Raw genomic sequence first — 16,212 nt, forward strand, 5'->3', positions numbered from 1 at the left:
TCTCTGTGTTTACGTCCCTGTAATTTAGTTGTTTGGCAGAACACATCAATAGAATAAGTACTAGGCTTAAAAGAAATAAATCTTGGGGTCGATTTCTTCGATTAAAGGTGGTGCTCCAGCATGGCTACAGTCATATGACCGAAACAAATAAAACAATAAAAAACTATTCTATTTTAATCCCAAGCAATATCAGGTATCTCTTCTAGTATGTGTGTGTGTATATATATATATATATATATATATATATACACATATATATCATATTAAAAAACAGTTAGAAAAGGCTGGTTTATGGGATTACCTTTGGTTTGATGTCCATAAAGTGCTTAGCTTTATGGTATGTCATGAGATCTCAAAATCTGTTGGCTTAAGGCCTCTCTGCATATATGTATGTATATATACATTGACTATATATATATATATATATATATATATATATATATATATATATATATATATATATATATCTATGTTGACTGCATTTTAGGCATCTCTATGGAAATATGCTGTCATACATCTCGTCAACAATGTTTCAACATCTGCCATCTTTGGAGAAATTGTAAGTAATTGCTATTTGTGTTCTGTATATTTTCCATGTTTCACAATGGTATGATTGTGTACTGAAAATGTAGTTTTTTTTTTTTTTTTGTTAGTTGTTAATAAGATGTAATATAGGTATGAGGTGCACCCGGGTATTTTGATTCTTTTTCAGGAGACACATTTATTAAGTTCAGGGAAGTACAAAACTCCAGTCTCCTTCAAGGAAGGACTCTCTGACTTCAGTACACTTATTGAAGCACTCCAGCCACTTAGTGAAGGCCCCACAGAATTCCTCCAAAGTTAAGATATTCAGGACCTCTTCATCTTCTCAATGTCTTCAAAAGTGATTCTCTGTGTTTCTCCTTTAGAGAACAACCAAAGCTCACTGAGAGCAAGATCTGGACTATAGGGAGGATGAAGAACAGTTTTGATGCTCATCTTCATCAAGTAGTTGGTTACCAGGATTGAATTGTGGACTGGTAAATTATCCTTGGTGCAGGTACCAGTGACCCAGTTCGAAGAGCTGTAGCCATTTGCAATGAAATCTCTTTCTGAACTCAGTCAAAACTTCCACAAAGTACTTCTTGCTGACCATCTGGCAAGACAGTATCCAGTGGATGTAGATGATGCACTTGCTGTCAAAAAAGGGGATTATCATGCACTTCCCTTGCTTTGCTTGACCTCTTTGGGCTTGAGAGAGCCAGAATACTTCCATTAGGCATTCTGTTTCTTGGTCTCAGGATTATAACAGAAGATCCAGCTTTTGTCACAGTTCACTAGAGACTCGAGTACTCTTGAATTGGAGTTAATGAGCTCAGTTATCTCCACATTGTCACCACTGCATCTTTCCTTCTGTTCATCACTGAGCACCCTTGGAAGAAACTTTACACAAATTTTGTGCTTGTTCAGATTTTCATGAATACTCTTGTATACAGTTGCCACATTGTACATTTATTGAGTTGATAGACACATGATGATCTTCATCAAGAAAGCTGCAAATTTTCTCAACCAGCTCCAGTGTTCTGATGTCTCTGTCCCTTGCACATCCCTTGTCTCTCACCTCTTCTCTACCATCTCTGAACCTCTTGTGCCAGCAAGAAACAGATGCTCAGCTAACACAAGTTAATCCATAAGCAGTCTGGAGCATTTCACAAGTTTCTGTAGCATTTTTTCTAAGTTTAACACATAAAAAAACTTTTTTTATTGCACAGTGGACTTCCAAATGTCCCAACTGAATTCTACAAACTAGTCACCTGTGACAAGCATTGTTTAGTAGTGTGTATTTAAAGTGCTGTTACAACCAACTCTTTCAGTCTCCAATAAAAAAAGTTGGTGAGTCAGCTTATTACATATATAGTAATTATATACTATAATTTTAATAATCTAGGACAGTTATAACTTATTCTCCTAAAAAAGTCTCCAAACTTCTAAAATGCACCCCATACCATGTATAACAGTAGTACATGCTATTTAGTATTTTGTACATTTTTTCAGTCTTCTGATATTTAAGTCATACACAATACTAAAGTATTATTATTTCCTACAATCTGGAACTTAAATATTTAAATTTTGATACTGTAAAAGATATAGTTTTCTACCATTTGAATGTGGCCGTTGCCAGTACTGCCTGACTGGCCCTCGTGCTGGTGGCATGTAAAAGCACCCACTACACTCTCGGAGTGGTTGGCGTTAGGAAGGGCATCCAGCTGTAGAAACTCTGCCAGATCAGATTGGAGCCTGGTGCAGCCATCTGGCTCACTAATCCTCAGTCAAACCATCCAACCCATGCCAGCATGGAAAGCGGACATAAAGCGATGATAATGATGATGATGATTTCTCATGTGTCTACCTACAGTGATCTGTTCTTAAGATATCCGGTGTTGTTTTATAATTTTTAATATTGAAATGTCTTCTTATGGCTGGATTCCAACCTAGGCCACAACAAAATTTACCTGCTACACTTTGCAGTCCAGCATCACTGCCTCAAAGTCCTAGGTACATTCCAGGCCAGTGTCTGTAATCAAGTTGTTGATGTAAGTGTGATGATGCTTTCCTCTTCTTATATCACCATAAAGTGGTAAAATGGCAGCAACATATGACAAGCAAACACTTTTATGGAAACCTGATGAAAGTTAGTGAGAAGATCACACAAAGGCTGCTGAGACTATGTGATCACGCATGTGTCACCCTATTCTGAGGGCATATTGAAATGTATAATGTTTCTAAATTTCTTCTCTTCCGTGTGGTTATGTTAATATATTATAAAATATGTTGAAAATAATATTTGTATCAATTTCATTGTGTAGGAGCATTTTAGCTCTCAAAAGCACACAAATACTGTTTAATTCATTTTCATCTCTTTTTTGAAGTGTGAACATTTCTGTCATACCTCTGTGACCTGATCACTAGCATTCCAATGCAACTGCTTGAAATTTTGTAAATTGAAAGGTCTTACAAGTCTCAGGTTTTATGCTTTTCTTTTTGACCTTTCAGACATATAATTCTGTAGTATAGGTACTGATTAACCTAGACTGTTTGATATCAATTGTTGCTAATTTCCAGGTTCCATGAGTTGTGAATTTACAACTTGGTGATGAACAGACAAATCATGAACTTCTATATTTTTTTTTTGGTTCTTTTGGTGAATTTAATTATTTTTATGTGTTTTCAGTTGGCTACATTGAGTCTTATGTAATATCGTTAGCTAAGTTTCAACACATGATCAATGAGCAAGTTATTTGCTAGATATGTCCAATCCTGAAATATATGTGTCATAGATGAGAATGTAACATAAAAATCTCATATTAATTGCAGACATAAAATAGTTATGTTGTTCTTTTGATTGTGTTTATATTATCATATTTGATATCATACTGTTGTGACAACACAGAAGAGTTTTCTCTTCACTTAGCATATCTATGATAAGTTTGTTTCATAGAACTTATTTCTCTCTAAATTATGCAGACAAGAGGAGCATAAAGAGAATTGAAGAATTGTACTGTGACAATGAGAATTTATTTTGTTTGCTTTGACTGAAGAGAAATTCGGACGTTTATAAACAAGAGAATTCAAAAGCCATTACCATTTACTTAGACACCTTAATTTACTAAATATTTGTTTTTGCCTTTGTTTCAGAATTTTGAGGAACAACCAAATCAGGAATATTGCAGATGGTTCTTTCTTATTTCTCCCCAATATAATTGAAATGTATGTATAACAAACCATAATTTTAACACTAATTATAAAAATAAAACCTAATTGTAGAAGTTAGCAAATTCACAATTGTTTGTTTGATACAACTAACAAGAAAAGGTTTTTAGTTAGTAGAAATATTGGTAGCTTAATAAGTATATCTCATAAGGCAGTGAGCTGGCAGAAACATTAGCCAGCCAGGCAAAATGCTTAGTGGTTTTTCATCTGTTTTTACATTCTGAGTGCAAATTCCGCCGAGTTCGACTTTGCCTTTTATCCTTTCGGGGTCAATAAATTAAGTACCATTTGCATATTGGGGTTGATCTAATCGACTGGACCCCTCCCCCAAAATTTTGGGCCTTGTGCCTAGAGTAGAAAAGAATATGTATATCTTAGAAAAGTTTTTGCTTTCGATTCTGATTACTATATTCAAATACCATCAGGATTGATTTGATCATATTCGATCCATAATCATAAGTACACATAAAAAAAAAGGTAAGTCATTCTATTGCTTAATATCTTACAGGATTGGCACCTAGCTGCCTGCCTGCCTGTTTTATATATATGTATATTCGAGTGTGGTTGATGTCAGTGCTCGCTGACTGACTCCTGTGTCATTGGCATATAAAAAGCACTATCAGAATGTGGTCAGTGCTCCATGAGTGGCTTCCATGCCAGTGAAAACTAAAAAGCACCCACTACACTCTCAGAGTGGTTGGCATTAGGAATGGCATCTAGCTGTAGAAACATTACTGCATCAGACTGGAGACTGGTGCAGCCCACTGGCTTGCCAGACTTCAGTCAAACCATCTAACCCATGCCAGGATGGTAAGTGGACGTTAAACGATGATGATGATGATGATGATATATATATATATATATAATTTGGAGAAAAGAACCATAGTTCATGAACTCATCCATGAAAATCCACAGTCACATATAGAAAAATTTAATAAGTAAATATACTACAAAGAACTATAATAAAATACAAAGTAATAATTATTAAAATAATTATTTTAATTATTTTAATAATTATTATAATAATTATTTTAATTATTTTTATAATTATTATAATAATTATTTTAATTATTTTAATAATTATTACTTTGTATTTTATTATAGTTCTTTGTAGTGTATTTACTTATTAAATTTTTCTATAGGTGACTGTGGATTTTTATGGATGAGTTCAGGAACTGGGGTTCTTTTCTTTAAATTATATATTTATATATTACATACTGTGAAACTTAATTTAATTTTAATTTTTGATGAATTAAATTAAATTGAGTTTTTACCTGTAAATTAGGATTTTTATCCCTAATATATATATATATATATATATATAATAATAATAATAATAATAATAATAATAATAATAATAATAATAATAATAATAATAATAATATAGATTTAATCAAAAGATTAAATGTGGTACTTAAAATGTTTGAGGCACCAGAATTTGGTAGGGTAAAAACCAAAAACAAAATCAAGAGATTTGGTGAATAAAATTTGAAGAAAAACAACAAAAATTCAATAGGTTATAGCAGTACGTGCATTTCGTACAAACTTCATTTATTTATTTAGTGAGAACACTACATAAAATGTGCAATGAAAATGTACTCCTCAGATGCATAATGGAATTTCATTTTAGAAAGTCATTTTGTAAATGTGTGCAAAAAACAAGAGTAAGAGAAGAAAACATACCATCTTGACTATGCTGCTGTTCAACAGACTGTTGAATAGCAGCCCAGTCAAGATGGTATTTTTTCTTCTCTTACTCTTGTTTTTTGCACACATCTACAAAATGACTTTCTAAAATGAAATTCCATTATGCATCTGAGGAGTACATTTTCATTGCACATTTTATGTAGTGTTCTCACTAAATAAATAAATGAAGTTTGTACAAAACGTACGTACTGCTATAACCTATTGAATTTTTGCTGCTTTTCTTCAAATATATATATATATATATATATATATATATATATATATATATATATATATATATATGATGGCTTCTCTCATCAAGAATGACAAATGAAGATTCTGCAAAATAAAGCAGCAATCATGTGTTCTATGGACATGAATGTGTCTCTTGAGACCTGCTGGTGCCTTGCAAATGTTTCAGCAAAGGGAACAATTTGCTTGAATGCTTGTGGATCATTTACTAAGTGTTTTCTTGAGTGGATGGCAAGGCCTGCTATAAAACCACAATGACAGGTAAGGTTTTCATTTAGAGGAGCAGTGTTTTTCCAACATGCCTTCATGCTTGCACGAAGTTGATCCCAATGTTGGAGTCGACTTTGCTCAAGTTTTTGAACTGGGGAGATGCAGAACTGGTGTCAGATCCTGTGTTCTGATGCTTTGTTTTCCCAGTAAGAAAAGGGAACAGTACATCACTTCAGATTATCTTTTAGTTTGTCTTTGAAGTGCAAGAATGGCCTTGCAACTGACCTCTCCTGTTGGGAACTGGCCAAAGTTACTTTAGAATTCTGATATCACCCATATTTGAGAGATGACCTGACCATTTAAACTGTATTTTGATGAGGATAGCTTCAATACTTGATATGTTATGAATATAGTCACTTGGTTTTATGTTGGAGATGGTACACAAGCACTGAATATGAAAGGCATCAAGCTGGTTGATATGCTTTCAGTACAGGGTCCAAGATTCAATACCATAAAGCAATGATGTTAAAACCACCAACTTATATACATCAGCTTTCACCTTTAATGGTATGTTGTGGCTGTTCGAAAACCTGTGATGAAGCTTACCAAAGTGGAAGTAGCCTTCCAAATTCTGGACTCAATTTATTTTATCCATCTTAGCATCACTGGACATAATGGAACCAAGATAAGTGAAAGAGGACAAAAAAGAAAAGGTCATGAAGTGCTGGGCTGAGCATTTTTCAACTATTCTCAATAGGAACTCAAATTGTTAAGGAATAACTGGTCAACAACCTACCACAGAGTTCTGTCCTTGAAGACCTGTCAGTTTCTCCATCAAATGTTGTGATTAAAAAAAGCTATAAAACAGCTTATGAATGGAAAGTCATCTGGGAATGATGGCTTACCAACTGAAATATATAAATATGGCACCAATCTCCTACTGAACAAACTTTGTGAACTCTTCTACTTGATCTGAGAATCAGGACCAGTCTCACAGGAGTTTGAAGATGCTTCTATTGTCTATCTTTCTAAGCAGAAGTTCAACAAACGTGAATGTGACAACCATAGAGGTATCTCCATGTGTGTGTGTGTGTGTGTGTGTGTGTGTGTGTGTGTGTGTGTGTGTGTGTGTGTGTGTGTGTGTGTGTGTGTGTGTATTGGTGCAGGCATGGCTGTGAGGTAAGAAACTTGATTCCCAACAGCATGAGTTCTGGGTTCAGTCGCACTGTGTCGCACCTTGGGCAAGTGTCTTCTGCTATAGCTTAGGGCTCACCAAAGCCTTTTGAGTGGATTTGGTTGACAAAAACTGAATGAAACCCATTGTACACACACATATATATATATATATATATATATATATATATATATATATACAGTCATGTTAGATGTTGACACAGTTAAAAGAGCTTGAACAGGAATGAACTTACAAATACCTGGTAATAAATGAAGGCTTTGGCATTCAGCATGCAAGCATGAAAGAGAGAATCAGGAAGGAATGTTATGGGAAGGTTCAAGCAGTCCTAAAATCTGAACTAAATGCACATAACAAGGTGTTGTTCAAAATCAGCAATTTGGATGTTTTTTCCCAGAACTATTTCTAATATTTTGTTGACTGGTTATTTGTGAACAATTTAGTAGATCAAGAAAGTAAGTGGTAATTTCACTGTAGGCTGGATCTAACTTCAACAACTCTTCAGTTATTTGTTATATAAAATGAATGTATCACTTTCAAATTTTTTCCTTTCTTATAAATCTTTACACTATCTGGTGAAGTGTGGTGAGTGTGAATGGCTTTAAGGTCAGATCCTACCAGATTCAATTTCCATTTATGTTTCAGTTTCATCATGTTTCCATTCAGTTTCAAGTTCTCTATAGAGAATTTACCACAAAAAGGTAGAATATGTACAATTGGGTTGATTCAATTGGCTATAAATCTTCTGACAAAGAGACTTATTTAAGACATATGTTACTAGAAGGCAAAATCTGAAAAGTCTAGTTTCCACTAGTTACCATCTCACTCCACTCATACTAGTTATGCCTTATGGAAAAATGTCACATCCTCTAAGCATCTATTCTAAATTATTTAACTTTCGTATCTAGGAATTTGTTGATTTCATGAAAATATTGTTAGCATTCTCTCTGTAATTACAGTGACTTGAGAGACAATAAAGACATGATCTGTGGATGTCATTTGCCAGCTGTAGTTGATTATATAAAAAAAACATATAACAGACGTGTGATTGTCAGGAGCCACTGCAATATGGGACTTGGCAAAAACCAATCAAATTTCATACATCCATCAAGATATCCATCATGCCAAGGTAAGCAATATACCCCTTATTTCTATTATTGTTTTGTAAGTTAATATTAGTATAATCATTTACAAAACAGGAGAGCATTGATTAAAATACCTAGTAGTATTTAGTCACAACCTACTTTGTTTACCAAAAGCATCTCTTTGCTGTTCATATTTTGGGGGTCATTAAAATAAATACCAGTTGATTAATACTACCTCTCCTCAAATATTTATGTGCCGAAACAAGAATTTCTATTAATATCATTGCTGCCATTATACTCCCGAAACATGCTGAATTGAATGAGCAACAAATCTGCATCAGACACAAGAAAACAATTTGAAACAATTCCAACAGAAAAATTGAAGCTTTTTTACAGTCTTTGTTATTTGGCTTATATGCTTAATAATCACTCATATTTATAAATTTTTATTATACACCCCAGAGAAAATATTTTCTATAACTTCAATACATGACATTCTTTGGTTGCTAACTGGATATTTTCTTATATTTTGCAGATTACTCACTTTTTCAAAAAAGATTGCAGTGTCAGACATGTTCAGGGTTCAAGTGCTATAATCCAGAAGTGACTAATTGTCATGATGCAGAGGTAAACTGAGATGTTTTTCCCTTTTGCTATTATATATCACTGCAATACATACATACACACGCATGCACACACGCACGCACACACACACACACACACACACACACACACGCACGCACACACACACACACACACACACACACACACACACACACACACACACACACACACACTCATTTAATGTCTATCTTCCATGCATGCATGGGTAGGACAGTTGAGAGGAGCTGGCCAGGTAGAAAAACTACCCTAGGCTACTGTGCCTGTTTTGGCAGGGATTTTATGGCTGGATTCCCTTCCTAATGCCAATCACGCCACAGAGTGAACTTAGCACTTTTAATGTAGAACTAGCAGAGGCAAGGTTAGTTTTGGCATGATCTTTACAGTTGAATGCCCTTCCAAACACCAACCACATTACAGTCTGGACTGGATGCTTTTAACATGGCACCAGCACTGGCAGGGTAACCAAGTAACTTGCAAGACAAGGAATTATGAGAGAGACAGGGCATTCGAGGAAAGGAACTTGCATTAGAGGATGAAAGGTTAGAGTATGACAAAGACACAGAGAGACAGAAGGAGGTGTCTTGCCACAACGAAGGGGTCATTAGAGAAGGTGATCCAGTATCAGATGATGAAAGGTTAGAGTGTAACAGAGAAAAAGAGAGGCAAAAATAGGTGTCTTGCTATAGAAGAGGTACATGGTTAGCCATTGTGAGAGAGAGAGAGAGAGAGAGAGAGAGAGAGAGAGAGAGAGAGAGAGTAGGAAACAGCAAAAGTGAAAGAGAGAGCAGAATAGATATGGTGTAGTGCTAGGGTATACTCACAAGTAACAAGGATTTGAGCATGGAACATGGGTAGAAAAATAGGGTGTGGGTGTCGGGGTCGTGGGAAGCAGCAATACAGTGAGCACGGTAGTGAGGGCAAGAAAGGGGATTAGAAAGTAATCATAATTTATGAAGAGAAAATGCGAGGAGGAGAAACATGCAGTTAGAAGAGGGGTTGTAGTTCTGTTTCTTAGGGTAGAGTGGGTGAAAAGTGTGTTCTTAAATGTAGGTGGTACGCAACTCTTCTAGCACTCAGTTTCATGGACGGGTCTTCTCTAGAACATCATATTGCCAAACATCTTGGTCCACTGTCATTTCCTCTGTGAGCCCCAACTTCATAAGTCGGTCCTCACCGCTTCATTCCATGTCTTTTTGGGTTTCTCTCTTCCACAAGTACCATCCACTTTCTCCTCTCTTGCATGCCACATTTAATCCCTCTTATGCCTAACTTTTCTTTCAATACAGTTGTGCTTTGTCGATCATGCACACTGATGTTGCAGATCCAATGGAGCATACTACCTTCATTCCTCTCCAGTTTATGCATGTTCTCCACAGTCAGAGCCCAAGTATCACTACCATGTAATATAGCTGTTCTCACACAAGCATCATACAATCTACCTTTCACTCTGAGAGAGAGTTCTTTTGCTGCCAAAAGTGGAAGTTGTTCTCTGAACTCACTCCATCTTATTCTACAAATAATATTTTCAGAGCATCCACCACTGTAACTAATTTGCTCACCTAAATAGCAGAAACTATCTACTGTTTCAAGAATGCCTCCTAAGTATTTGAGAGAGTTTAAGTCCCTCATGCTCTTAGTAATTACTGGTATGCGTATCTGCCACACAAGAAAGCGACCTTGTCTGATATCCCACCCACGATTTCGCTGCATATCTTATGTATCCATAGCTTACACTTGGTGCAGCAAATGGAATTACATCCTACTCCTTTCCTACATATTGAGCGGGGCCATTTACCAGCTGGAATGAGAGTCTTATCTCCTTTCTCACTAACAACAACTTTAGTCTTAGCTAAGTTAACTTTAAGGCCCTTTGATTCCAGGTTTTGCTTCCAAACCCAGAACGTCTTCTCCAAATCTGCTTCAGATTCCGCAATATGAGCAAGATCATCAGCATAAAGTAGTTCCCATGGACATCCAGTTTTGAATTCATCTTTTATGTCCTGGAGAATTATGATGAGTAAGAATAGACTAAGAACTGATCCCTGGTGTACTCTAACTTGTACATTAAATTCATCACTGTATTACATATGAATATGGGAACCATTCATATGTAATACTGGTTCCCATATTACATATGAATGTAATATGGGAACCAGTTTTAAGAAAAGATAAAATACTAGGTTAATCTTTTTCCTCCTGATGCTAACTCTACTCTCCAGTATCGCATTGTATTTTTATTGGCTAGCTGCTTTTGAAATCTTGAATAGTTCTAGGAAATGCTTGATCCATGAATATGCAACTAAGTTATATATCCTTCTATAATAGAGCCATGCATATATTTATCGTTTTGTTTCTGACATTCTTCAAAACCATCTTATTGATCATTAAATGAACTTTCATCCTCTTGCTCCTTTTTTGGAAATCTTTTGGTTTTATAAGCTATGAAATGTTTCTTGTAAAGATATTAATATAATTCTGATGATATCCCTGTTTGCCGTTTCCACATGACAAGTAAACTTGTAACTGGGTGGTGATTTGAGGCAACCTTGCTTTTTAATTTGCCTTTCAAGGTCTTCATTTAATTAATCACATCCTTCTATTGTTTAGTGGCAATTATAAATTCTTACAGCCAGCGACCATGGACCAAGATCTGCTCCAGCAGCTTTCGAATCTTTGCTTTCATGCTGGTAAAATCCTTCTACTTCTGAATTTTTTATACTTGCTTTATCCACTTTGCTTTACCATTGTGCTTGCTACTCTTGTCCCAAATTTCTCCTCCAAACATGTTTCTTCAACATTTGTTTTTATGATTTCTCTCACTCCCCTTAAGAATATCATCTAAGCTTTCTTGGTTTGATTGTGTAGTAGTAGTAGTAGTAGTAGTAGTAGTGGTAGTGGTAGTAGTAGTAGTAATAGTAGTAGTAGTATAATATAACTTTTATATAACTTTTATATTTATTATGGCAGCCTTTTTGCATGAGCAGAATATCAATGACTGGTGATTCAATCAAGTTTGAAAAATCATGCAGCACTTACAGAAAATGTATTGAAGCTGAGAAAAACAATATATTTACCTGCAAACCCTTGACCAACAGCTCTTCTTGTGTTACTTGTTGTACCGGAGATTTATGTAACAAGAATGATTTATTTGGTAAGTAATTTTTCTGATATAATTGCACCGAGTTACTGCAGATTAATGGTTAATAAAAAAAAATGTATTATAATTTGTATATAAAAAATTCTTTATGGCAATTATACATGTAACACATGGAATGGTAAACAACAAGTGTCAATAATGTCATGGCATTTAAAAAAAAAAACATGAACTTTTCCAAAAGACCAGATTTAATTCTGGAAAAATATCACCTAAAATTATTTACACAGCATAACTACAATGATATTCTCCTCTGCATACATGCACATGCACTACATTATTATTGTTTATGTCATTGTTACTTTGTTTCATATGAGCTATTCCAAGCCTCACTCAAAGACTTCAAGTAACAGCAAGTTGAATGTTTTACAATGGGTGTTATTTATGATTAGCAGTGATATACTGTGTTGGAAGGAGACGAGAATCTGAGAATTAAGATTCTGTTAAATTTGTAATATTTCAGATTTTTAAAGAGTTTTAAGAGAGTTAGGTATTTCAAAATGGCAATGTCTTTCTTATGATATGGTAAGTTCTCGCTAGAACAATTTTCTTATAGTATTTAAGAATGTCATTTGGCATTGTCCCCAAAGCTCCAATGATCACAGGTACAGTTCTTGTTCTTAGATACTACGTTTTTCAGACCTCTATTGTAAGGTTCTTATAATTACTTAACTTCTCAAATGTTTCTACAAAAGTGTTGCAGTCTGCTAGGATTGAGCACACAGGTTTGGTCAATATGATTTTCTACCACAATATCTGGTCTAATGGCTTATATAGCATGATCAGTTCATCATCATCATCATCTCTGGGGTTAATCTCTGGGTTAAATTTGACAGAAGAAATGAATTGCATGATGTACAAGCATTGGCAGGATGGATTAATTTTGAATGATAAAAGCCTCCCTTGACTCTGAAATACTCACTTTACCGTTCTTGCAGATTTACCTACCTACATACCTACCTATCTTACTACAATCCTCCTTCCTTCCTTTCTTCCTCCTTCCTTCCTTTCTTCCTTCTTCCTTCCTTCCTTCCTTCCTCCCTTCCTTCCTTGTATTTACCTTTCAGTACATCTATAACATATGTCTTATTATGCAATGTCTTTGTTCCATTTTTATATCTTTTCATAGGTTTCTCAAGGTCCTTTCATTTTCATTTGGATTACACAATAAATTCGACAACTTATAACTGGAGCAGGAATCCCATTGAGTTTAAAAACACATTTGGAATTAGACTTACTGCTGTGAGTATCTGATTCCCTCTTTTTCTTTTGCTACCCATATAATTTGTTTGGTAAAAAACACTTTTGATATTTTCAAATATCAAAGTTATTTGATATTTGAAGTTTCACCTAATATGTTTTTCAAAAAAATCATAACCTTTAATCACTGAAACCAAATCTACAGCTGCCTCCAACTTTAAGAAATTAACTACTTTCATCAAGAATTTAAGCATGCAAGTTATCTTCAGGCTTGAAAATTCATGCTATTTTATGATAATTCTGTTTAGATTAAACAGTCTGTCAACATCTTTTGAAACCAGTATAGGATCAATGCACTTACTAGTTGTTACTGACCATGGTGTGTGTGGGCATATATTTGTGCCTACTTAACCACTATATATACTTAGTTTTATCATGGAGACATAAAATCGTGAGTACATTAAAATATTTTCACCCAGTGATCTATCCAAATAGGAAAAGTTTCACCTGCTACACAGACTCATATCCATGAAATTTGAGAAATCAACTAATCACATGGTATAAATTGTATGGAACATACACCAATTTCAATGCATTTTATATCCAGCAAATTTTAAAGTAATTTGACCTTGTTTTAAATGACATCAGTTGTAAAGAATATATTCAGCATTACTAATTACAAAAATCACATTTTATTCAATAGAAAGGTATATTTAATTACCTTACTATAACAATATATCATGGGACCCTCAATTGTAGGGACAATATCAGTGCCTAACTAACTCTTGCATAAGTCTAATCAAAATAAGTTGCAACTTGGGTTACACCTTGTTCCATAGTAACATATGGACAAGCTGAATTTTCCCCATACAATTTTTACCCCATTGTTTTGATACCAATCCTTTTCGAAGTCGAGTGTGTGTGTGTGTGTGTGTGTGTGTGTGTGTGTGTGTGTGTGTGTGTATGTGCGCATGCGTGCATGTGTGTATATGTGTAAGGCACAGACATGACTGTGTGGTAAGAAGATTGCTTCCCAACCACATGGTTCTGGGTTCAGTCCCATTGCGTAGCACTTTGGACAAGTGTCTTCTGCTATAGCCACAGGCTGACCAAAGCCTTGTGAAACAGAAAGAAACTGAAAGAAGCCTATCATATATATATATATGTATATATATATATATATATATATATATATATATATATATATATATATATATATCTGTTTGTGTCTTTGTGTTTGTCCCCCATCACCGTTTGACGACTGGTGTTGGTGTGTTTACATCCCTGTAACTTAGCAGTTTAGCAAAAGAGACCAATAGAATAAGTACTAGGGTTACAAAGAATAAGTCCTGTGGTCGATTTCTTTGACTAAAATTCTTTCAGGTGATGCTCCAGCATGGCCACAGTCAAATGAGTGAAACTAGTAAAAGGAAAAAGAATATGCACACACATGTGTGTATATATAACTATACACATGCACACACACATCCTGTGTGTGCACGCGTACATGCATGTGAGTTTTTTATGGGTTAAATATAAATGCCAGCTCAGTGCCTGGTGTGAGTAAGACCACCAAAAACTGCAATGTGAAAAAGATTTGAGAAAACAACCATAAGGCCCATATCCATCATGTAGATTAACAAGAGACATATTCATGCCTTAGGTAGAAGGGCTGTTTGAAAAATATATTACAGTCACCACCAATACTGGTGTAACCAGCAATGAGCCTTGTTCAGGCATTGTGGGATGGGAGCACAAAGGATGCATTGTCCTAGTACTTTGAAGCAGGTCCAAAAGGGAAACCATTAATAATTGGGAAGTGGAATGTCACAACCCTTTCAGGTAAAGAGCAGGAACTAATGGAGTAAGCTAAATGCTACCTGCAAGATATAGCCAAAGTTTCCTCCAGAAAATTCCTTAGCTCTGGAACTGTAGATTTAGATGGAAGGTGGTTACTCTACTATTCAGAGGGGATGCACAGATGGGAGTGAGGACAGCCCTGACTGTCAGATTATGCTATGGAGTGGATCCCACTAGGTAAGAGAGTTTGCATTCCAAAGCTCTGGGTTAAGAAAAGACGACTGTGGTTGTTGCAGATATATGCACCAAACAGTGAGTCTAAATACAGATCTTTCCTTGACAATGTCACTACAGATTTAGTTGTAGTTAAGACAGAGTAATTTGTCTTACAAGGAGACATCAAAGCACATGTTGGCACTGATCACCAGACATTTTAAAGAATTGACTGAAAGGAATGGCGATCCTGCACTCAATGTGAATGGAGAAACCTTATGAGAGTTCTGCACTGGAAAAGGATTCCCCATTATGAACACATGCTTCCAGCACAAGAATATCTATTAGCACACGTGACACAGGATATTTTGAGATCACTGATAGATTTTGTTATCATCAACTTCTTTGATTCTGTGCTTGCTGGACATTATTGTAAAGAGTGGGATAGAGCTATCAGCTGATCACCACCTAGTTGTCGGTAACCTGAAGATATCTATAGCAGAGAGAACTCACAAAACTAAATCCAGTCCGACTTACACGATAAAGTGGGAAGACCTATTGGATGATGGTATCAGAGACAAACAAATATGCAGACACTATTGCATCCAAATTCAGAGACCTTCCAAAACAAACTTAAATTCCTGAGGATGTCAAAAGGAGGTGGAGAAGTGAAATACCTCTGAATAAATAATGTACTCCATACAGTAAAAAGTAAGATGCAAACAAAACTGCTACAATTAATTGTTATATAAATAGACATTTTAAAACAACGATGTACTTGTAATACCATTAGAGTTAATTATAAGACCAGAATTTAAATAGTAATGCTATCACCTTCAACTGAATACCAATGCAGGAAGGTTGCTTGAATTAGTTCACTTTGAAAGCGTTGTAAGTGATGGACCCTTGATGAAATTGCAGCTACTAGGATGCATAATTGCATACGGAGCAATGTGCAGTTACTGCAGCAGAAACATATGTTGGTCATTGTAATATATATTGTAGAAAACCTTTTAATAAAAAGTTTTGGATGTGATTAAATCTCC

At 35.2% G+C, this 16,212-nt stretch overlaps 1 protein-coding gene across 8 annotated transcripts in view; it reads left to right on the forward strand.

Annotated features, from left to right (window-relative positions):
• LOC106873961 (adhesion G protein-coupled receptor G4) overlaps positions 1-16,212 on the forward strand; it is a 110,759-nt gene that overhangs the window by 53,065 nt on the left and 41,482 nt on the right. For all 8 annotated transcript variants that reach the window (XM_089358506.1, XM_089358509.1, XM_089358507.1 and 5 more), the window contains 6 exons: positions 488-559; positions 3,676-3,747; positions 8,050-8,219; positions 8,711-8,802; positions 11,767-11,950; positions 13,083-13,195. In XM_089358506.1, the coding sequence (XP_089214632.1) occupies positions 488-559; positions 3,676-3,747; positions 8,050-8,219; positions 8,711-8,802; positions 11,767-11,950; positions 13,083-13,195 (703 nt within the window). The remainder of the gene's footprint in view (positions 1-487; positions 560-3,675; positions 3,748-8,049; positions 8,220-8,710; positions 8,803-11,766; positions 11,951-13,082; positions 13,196-16,212) is intronic.

This window comes from Octopus bimaculoides, chromosome 10 (assembly GCF_046866305.1).
Source record: "Octopus bimaculoides isolate indiv1 chromosome 10, ASM4686630v1, whole genome shotgun sequence".
In the NCBI taxonomy this organism is placed as follows: domain Eukaryota; kingdom Metazoa; phylum Mollusca; class Cephalopoda; order Octopoda; family Octopodidae; genus Octopus; species Octopus bimaculoides.